Source organism: Procambarus clarkii, chromosome 10 (genome assembly GCF_040958095.1).
Source record: "Procambarus clarkii isolate CNS0578487 chromosome 10, FALCON_Pclarkii_2.0, whole genome shotgun sequence".
NCBI lineage: Eukaryota > Metazoa > Arthropoda > Malacostraca > Decapoda > Cambaridae > Procambarus > Procambarus clarkii.
Window position 1 is genome coordinate 29,279,970 of NC_091159.1, and position 9,136 is coordinate 29,289,105.

At 42.9% G+C, this 9,136-nt stretch overlaps 1 protein-coding gene across 1 annotated transcript; it reads left to right on the forward strand.

The window, feature by feature from the left end:
• The first annotated feature begins 1,301 nt into the window (after window positions 1-1,301).
• LOC138349842 (alpha-(1,3)-fucosyltransferase C-like) lies at window positions 1,302-8,617 on the forward strand. The gene is made up of 3 exons (XM_069321806.1): window positions 1,302-1,627; window positions 2,462-2,603; window positions 6,915-8,617. The coding sequence occupies exons 1-3, from the start codon at window positions 1,317-1,319 to the stop codon at window positions 7,986-7,988; spliced, it is 1,527 nt and encodes a 508-aa protein (XP_069177907.1). The 5' UTR covers window positions 1,302-1,316; the 3' UTR covers window positions 7,989-8,617.
• The last annotated feature ends 519 nt before the right edge of the window (window positions 8,618-9,136 follow it).

A 9,136-nucleotide genomic window follows, 5' to 3' on the forward strand; every position in this document is an offset into this window, starting at 1 on the left:
AAAAACTCAAATATTAAACAAATCTAAATACCAAAAAATGTATTATATATCCTAAATAAAAAGATTATACTAATGTACAATGTCAAGAATTAAAATAAGTAAGAAAAGTCAAAGACATGGTAAACTAAACAAAATTATAATAAAATTAAACTGCCAGAATGAACTATAAATCAAATTACAGGGCCTACTGTGCACTATACAGTGTACAATTGAACAGCCGAAAGGTTACTATTAAACAGACGCCGCAGCTCCTTTATATATATGGATTCCATTATTCTCAAATCTGACTGGCCATTCATACAAGTGTCCAGAATTTTAAAATCAGATTCCAGCAGAGAATGATTAAACTCATAACAATGGTTTCTAATCTCCGAAAATGCTGGTTTAGACAAAGGTAATCCAGTCCTAAAAGATACTCCCCGGTGCTCAAGTATCCTAATCTTAAAGTTCCGAATGGAAATCCCGATATATCCAGCATTACAGCTGGAACAATTATATAATACATTTTTTGGTATTTAGATTTGTTTAATATTTGAGTTTTTATAAGATTTTGGTTAGTACTCTATAATTGTCGCTTATTCTGCTTGCATTTTATATACATTTTTTGTAGATTTGTAGTTATTATATGAATATTTGTAATAGTGTTTAGTATCTATGTGTTAGCTAACAAGTTTCACTCCTGTTAATCACTTTGCGTAAGTTCAATAGTATGGTTTGTTTTAGTAGTTATAAAACTCTTCGTGTAATTTAATGGGTTTTTGAATTAGCTTTAATGTATGTGACAGTTAATAAGTTTTATTTGTATTGATCACTTTAAGTAAGCTTAAGTGTTTTGTATTTTAATCATTTTCCTTTCTTTGATAGGCAATTGTATTCAGTATGAGTTCTTTGTTTACCAGTTATTTGATTGTGATTTCTGTTTTTTTTTCTTTTAGATCTGATGATGAATACGAGAAGTATTCGAAATGTTATGCATTTTAAAGTAAAGAATCTGAAATAAGATGTTCAGTATATCCCTGGTTTTCCTATTCATCTTAAATATATATATATATATATATATAATATATATATATATATATATATATATATATATATATATATATATATATATATATATATATGCGCAACCTGTATTCGGGGACACGCATACAGGTTGCGTGTCCCCGACAAAAATAATTATTAAATTATTATTTGAATTAATAACTAACCTGAATAACACACAATGGATTCTCAAATTCTATAAAATTTATATATACACGCACACACACACACGGAAAAAGTACCTTAAACCCATCAGATTACTATTTCAAAGCTGCATGCCTCGCGGTGTCCATTGTCTAGTGTTGTGTAGAACTTTATTGTTGGCAGAGAGAGAATCATCCAGGGACGAACAGCAGCCGCCAGCCGTCGAGACCTGCCAGCACCAGGACGAGGAGCAACCTATGGAAGCCTGCCAGCACCTGCAGGAGCCGCTGCCCATGGAGTCCTGCCAAGACCAATACCAGCAGGAGACAGAAGCCTCGCGCCTGGTGGTACTATATACTCCCTTCTGGAATAACTGGGCGTACTGGGACGTCATGGTCGACCTCCACGCCCGTCTGCGACAGGGACGCTGTCCAACCTGGAGGTGTGTGGGATCTCCTCAGTTACTGGGCATAACGTAACCTCTCACGCATGTATTATTTTATTCTCCTGTGAAAGTGGGAATTATGAGTAAGCGGTAAGCCAGTATGACTATATTATCGCACACTGAAGGCATACGAGCAGTTAAGAGCCCCGCTTCTATGCCAGGTATGGTGAGCCACTACGGGCTCACCATAGCCCGTGCTGCTTGGAACTTTCTGTTCGGAGTAGCTGAATCTAAAACAACAACACAGGCATACGAGGAAAGGAGCTGGGACAGAGTGACGGAGTGAAGGGAGGGTGACCAAACACTTGCACTATTGGGGATCAAACACCGACTTGCAAGAAGCGAGGCTGTTGCTATTCCGACGCAGAACGGAAACGTAAAACTTCACTCGTAATCCGATAATAAACATAATCTGATAATTGGTTTGTTATGCATGTCGGGCTATAAATGACTTAACATTCACCAGGCCAGGATCATGAACGAGAGCCTCGTATTTTCAACGTAGAATTCGACTCTCCCAATGATTCAAGCGAATGAGTCCACCAAACTGTGGATTGAACCGTGTTTACATTTAAGTATTTACTGACGAGACTTCTCACAGAGCGAGTTATATGCCCCAATTCCACACTATATACACCACAATACAAACCACAGTAGCACAGGAAAAACCACAGGAGCACAGGTAAAAAGTCATGCGAGGTCTGATTAACAATTACATTTAATCTGCGCACCTTATAATTATTATAAACATTTTGCATTGCAACATCTAATTATTTGCAATATTAGAGGTAATCCTGTGTAGGAATATGTGAACTTGTGGTGGTGTTCTAGGTGCGAGTTCGTGTGGACGGAGGCGGCGTCGTCAGCGAGGGTGACGGAGGCCGACGCCGTTGTCTTCTTCAGCTACGATGTCCTAAAACGGCCCCTGCCCCCCCGCTCCCCCCGCCAGCTGTGGATATGGCTGGAACTGGAGGTATTACACTAGGCGTCGACCACCACACACCAGTATCGCTAACAACAGCGTCGACCACCACACACCAGTAACGCTAACAATAGCGTCAACCACCACACACCAGTATCGCTAACAATAGCGCCGACCACCACACACCAGTATCGCTAACAATAGCGCCGACCACCACACACCAGTATCGCTAACAATAGCGCCGACCACCACACACCAGTATCACTAACAATAGCGTCGACCACCACACACCAGTATCGCTAACAATAGCGTCAACCACCACACACCAGTATCGCTAACAATAGCGCCGACCACCACACACCAGTATCACTAACAATACCGTCGACCACCACACACCAGTATCACTAACAATAGCGTCGACCACCACACACCAGTATCACTAACAATAGCGTCGACCACCACACACCAGTATCGCTAACAATAGCGTCGACCACCACACACCAGTATCACTAACAATAGCGTCGACCACCACACACCAGTATCGCTAACAATACCGTCGACCACCACACACCAGTATCACTAACAATAGCGTCGACCACCACACACCAGTATCGCTAACAATAGCGTCGACCACCACACACCAGTATCACTAACAATAGCGTCGACCACCACACACCAGTATCACTAACAATAGCGTCGACCACCACACACCAGTATCGCTAACAATACCGTCGACCACCACACACCAGTATCACTAACAATAGCGTCGACCACCACACACCAGTATCACTAACAATAGCGTCGACCACCACACACCAGTATCACTAACAATAGCGTCGACCACCACACACCAGTATCACTACAATAGCGTCGACCACCACACACCAGTATCACTAACAATAGCGTCGACCACCACACACCAGTATCACTAACAATAGCGTCAACCACCACACACCAGTATCACTAACAATAGCGTCAACCACCACACACCAGTATCGCTAACAATAGCGTCAACCACCACACACCAGTATCACTAACAATAGCGTCGACCACCACACACCAGTATCACTAACAATAGCGTCGACCACCACACACCAGTATCACTAACAATAGCGTCAACCACCACACACCAGTATCACTAACAATAGCGTCAACCACCACACACCAGTATCGCTAACAATAGCGTCGACCACCACACACCAGTATCGCTAACAATAGCGTCGACCACCACACACCAGTATCACTAACAATACCGTCGACCACCACACACCAGTATCACTAACAATACCGTCGACCACCACACACCAGTATCACTAACAATACCGTCGACCACCACACACCAGTATCGCTAACAATAGCGCCGACCACCACACACCAGTATCACTAACAATAGCGTCGACCACCACACACCAGTATCACTAACAATAGCGTCGACCACCACACACCAGTATCACTAACAATAGCGTCGACCACCACACACCAGTATCACTAACAATACCGTCGACCACCACACACCAGTATCGCTAACAATAGCGTCGACCACCACACACCAGTATCACTAACAATAGCGTCGACCACCACACACCAGTATCGCTAACAATAGCGTCGACCACCACACACCAGTATCACTAACAATACCGTCGACCACCACACACCAGTATCGCTAACAATACCGTCGACCACCACACACCAGTATCACTAACAATACCGTCGACCACCACACACCAGTATCACTAACAATAGCGTCGACCACCACACACCAGTATCGCTAACAATAGCGTCGACCACCACACACCAGTATCACTAACAATAGCGTCGACCACCACACACCAGTATCACTAACAATACCGTCGACCACCACACACCAGTATCACTAACAATAGCGCCGACCACCACACACCAGTATCACTAACAATACAAGTATTAGTGTTGTGACCTCAACGATGCTCGTAGTGCTCTAGCTGCCCCACGCCCGGCAGTAAACACGCTTGGCCTTAAGTCAATGAGTCTCGGGATAGGGAAAATATTGAGCAAAATTCTACCAGTTTACTGGGTGACTTCACAAGAAGAATATTTACATTATTTGCAAGGTACATGAAACTTAGTCAACATTGGTACACTAAACTTCAGTTAGATGCTTCTAAGTTAAACTAGTAATAAACTTTAATCACTGTGTACTTGACCAAAAACTTTCAAGTCACTATGGACTAACAATGTCAAAATCGCTCTGAACTCTACAAACTTCAGGTCTCTACAACTGGGCAAACTTAGAGCAGCTAGAACTTGACCGACTTAAAGTCTCTATGATTCAGTAAAAAGAAAAACTAAGTCCGAATGGACTGGTAAAATCAGTCACAAAATGACTTGACAAAATCTAAGTTTCTCTGGACTGCCAACTTCAGCGTCGCTTAACACGAAGTATATAACAAATAAGATACACCTTACTCTCCACAAATGATAATATTCTTACCATACTACTACATCGTACACACAAATTATATACAAAAAACTCGTGGCTGAGCAGAGCTGGGAAGACCCTTCCTCTATCTTGACTGATGATTGACTGTCTTGACTGACGATTGACTGTCTTGACTGACGATTGACTGTCTTGACTGACGATTGACTGTCTTGACTGACGATTGACTGTCTTGACTGACGATTGACTGTCTTGACTGACGATTGACTGTCTTGACACCAAGAGGTTAACTACTTCCGCCCTTGTGGTACCGGAGGAAATTAATCCCTCTTTCATGTTACTCTCAATAAATTTTTATAATAATAAATGCAAACATAAATTTATATAATAATAAATATACTGGAACATATACAGGTGTTCTGTTTATGGAAACATATGATATAGAATTTAAATCATTTCTAAACCTAGATACTCAGGAAGAAGGGTTGGCTGCTCTGACATTAGTTACACACACACACACACACACACACACACACACACACACACACACACACACACACACACACACACATACACACATACTTAAGGGAGCCGGCGGCCTAGCGGACAGCACGCTGTACACGTGATCCTGTGGTCCAGGGTTCGATCCCGAGCGCCGGAGAGAAACGATGGGCAGAGTTTTTTTTTCACCCTATGCCCCTGTTACCTAGCAGTAAATAGGTACCTGGGAGTTAGTCAGCTGTCACGGGCTGCTTCTTGGGGTGTGTGTGGGGGTGTGGTGTGGAAAAAAAGGAGTAGTAGTAGTAGTAGTAAAAACAGTTGAGAGGCGGGCCGAAAGAGCAGAGCTCAACCCCCGCAAGCACAACTAGGTGAATACATACACACACACACACACACACACACACACACACACACACACACACACACACACACACACACACACACACACACACACATTTGGAAACTTAGTACCCAGATGAGCCACAGAGTCATTAGAAATAATTTTTTCAGTGTCAGAGTAATTAACAAATGGAATGCATTAAGTAGTGATGTGGTGGAGGCTGACTCCATACACAGTTTCAAATGTTGATATGATAGAGCCCAGTAGGCTCAGGAATCTGTACACCAGTCAAGCTCTGCTCTGACCTTTGCCTTTGACAGCTTAGTTAAGATGTCTTGAAGGCTACTTGAAGGGGTGCTAACTCTTTATCTAGAGCTGTGACAATGTGTCTCACAGCTCTAGATAAGAAAGTCGACAGCCTTTAAGACGTCTTCCCTAAACTACCTAAGGCAAAGGTCAAAGCAAAGCTCGAGGGGGAATAACATCCATTTTCTAAACTCTGACGGCACACACAAATAGAAAATAACGTTACCCAGAGATAAAAATTGTGTTACACTGCGTAGTCCACTCTACCGATTATTAATAATCCACCGCTAATCCATTACCTGGCTAATAGTCATCTTCAATAACTACCCCCCTTCATTTACCCACGGTTCCACTCCACCTAACGCTCAGCCCCTCACTCTGGCCTCCCCCACACAAGCTTAACACGCAGCTTTTCTCTCAAGTTTACCTGCAGAACTAAGATAACTAACCACAGATAAGCACCGACACTTGTGAAAAATTTACAGCTGGTTCTAAGTATTAGTGTTGTCCAGGCAAGCTCTTATGAGAAAAAGGCCAAATAATGGGATCAAACCCGGGTCCCTGGACTCCCCCAGGCACCCGTATGGTCTGTTTCCTCACAGATGCAGCAGTTTCTTATGATTTCACTGAGTCTTCTTGCTATTGGTATTTTTTAACATTGTAATAATTATGAACTTATGACGTGTGTGATTAAAGTAGCTGTTGTTTTCTTCATGGCTCCACACACTTGGCCAGATGGACGTGTGTATGCCTGTGTTTATGTGACAACGCCTTAACAGTCTCTCCTCCACACTCGCAGGCACCGCCATTGAGCCAGTTCTCTACAGTGATTTGGGATAAAGTGGAGAGTGATGGCATCTTCTTCAACTTAACAATGTCTTACCATCACCTCAGCAACATCGTCGTCCCTAGTGGATACCTGCTGCCCCTGGGTATCCCTCACCACTGTCCCCTACAGCCAGCTGTCACGCTAGACAAATCATCAGAAACTTTCATAAGCTACAGTGAACACATGAGAAAATACGACTCCCTGGTGAAGGAAAAGGGCCGTCGACTGGACAAATGGCTCAGAGCTGAGGCAATTCTGCGCCATCACAGCCCTGGACGAACATTTCCAGGCAGAGGCGAGGAAGAAGCTCCGAACATTACAGGAACTACGGCAGCACCCAGTAAGAATGATACGAGCGATGGAGGAAACAAATTGGATTTTAACGGCGACGCAATAAGAGAGAATACGAGACAAAACAGCGACTATGATGATGGCAGCCACAAACACTGGGGATTAACCCAAGAAGAGATAGCGTGGGTTTCAAGGCGTCAGCTGGCGGTGTGGATGGCCAGTCACTGTTTCACGGAGTCCCGTCGAGAGACACTGGTGGCACAGCTCCAGAAGCACATCAATGTTACCACAGTGGGCAAATGTGGGCAGCTCAAGTGTGGCAGGACCCACTTGGACACTCACTGCTACCGCTGGCTGGCCGGCTCACATCTCTTCTACTTTTCATTTGAGAACGCTCTGTGTGATGACTACCACACCGAGAAGCTCTGGCTCCCACTGGAACACGGAATGGTTCCGGTGGTGTATGGGAAACCCTCCTACCCCGATATTCTCCCATTTGGTTCCTACATAGACGTGATGGCTTTCCCGAGCGCCGTAGCACTGGCCGCTCACCTGGTCTACCTGGCCAACCACCCCACAGTGTATTTGCGACACCTGCAGTGGCGTAGATATTGGCGAGTGAGATGGCCAGTTCCCTGGTGCAGTCTCTGTGCCCGCCTGCACCAGCCACGCCCACACAGCAGCCACGCCCACGCCACCCTTGACTCATGGTGGAATACCACTTCACAGTGCTACGAACCATTGAAGTGGTGACATCGATTCATGTGAAACTTCACTGGAGACAATATATATTAAAGACTATGATTTGTAAATTTAGATTATTTATAAATGCTTTAGATTATGCAGTTCAGTTTTGGTCGCCATACCGATATAGAATAGATGTAAATTCACTAGAACGTGTCCAGCGTAGGATGACAAAGTCAATCCCGCAAATTAGGGACCTGTCATATGAAGAAAGATTGACAAAGTTTAAATTACATTCTCTAGAAAGGCAAAGAATTGTGGGTGACATGATAGAGGTGTATAAGTGGAAGAATGGTCATAACAAAGGGGATATATTAATAATAGGGGTATTAAAAGTATCAACTAATTCTTGCCCATTCATCCACTTGTAAACCTGTAACATGTCACCCATAATTCTTTCTAGATCATGTAATTTAAGCTTTGTGAATCTTTCTTCATATGACAGGTTTGTAATTTGAGGGATTAACTTTGTCATCCTATGCTGGACGCATTCTAGTGAATTAATATCCATTTTAAAGTACGGTGACCAAAACTGAATTGCATAATCAAAATGGGGGCTAACCAGAGCAAGATATAGCTGAAGAACAACACCAGGTGTCTTATTAGTAACGCTTCGATTAATAAATCCCAGTGTCCTATTTGCCTTATTACGAACACTTATGCAATGATTTTTTGGTTTTAAATTCTTACTAATCATGACTCTCAGATCCCTTTCGAAATCCGACTTGGCAATCTCAACACCATCTAGCTCGTATCTTGTAACTCCATCATCATTACCTAGCCTCAAAACCTTACATTTGTCAGCATTAAACTGCATCTGTCATTTTTTTTTACCATTTTAAACCCCCTATTTAGATTGTCTTGAAGTGATAGAGAGTCTTTTTCCTTGTTTTTCCTTGTTCCCTCCCAATTTTTGTATCATCAGCAAATTTGCAAATGTTGCTACTCAAACCTGAATCTAAGTCATTTATATATATTATGAATAACAGATATATAAGGTTCTTCAGATCCTTTGTTATCCATTTCGGGTCATTAGTATTCGAGCTTTTCAATTTGTATGGTATACTACGTTCCTGTGCTTTGCTTAGAATATTTTAAAAAAGTTATATTTTGAATCCACATCGAAATCCCTTTTTACATCACCCATCGCTGGGTTC

What these genes read in the sequence shown, in the direction of transcription:
- LOC138349842 (XM_069321806.1), top strand. Translation starts at nt 1,317, where the DNA reads ATGCCTCGCGGTGTCCATTGTCTAGTGTTGTGTAGAACTTTATTGTTG. An exon ending in GGACGCTGTCCAACCTGGAG is followed by an intron (nt 1,628 to 2,461) that starts GTGTGTGGGATC and finishes GTGGTGTTCTAG; the next exon opens with GTGCGAGTTCGTGTGGACGG. An exon ending in GGATATGGCTGGAACTGGAG is followed by an intron (nt 2,604 to 6,914) that starts GTATTACACTAG and finishes CCACACTCGCAG; the next exon opens with GCACCGCCATTGAGCCAGTT.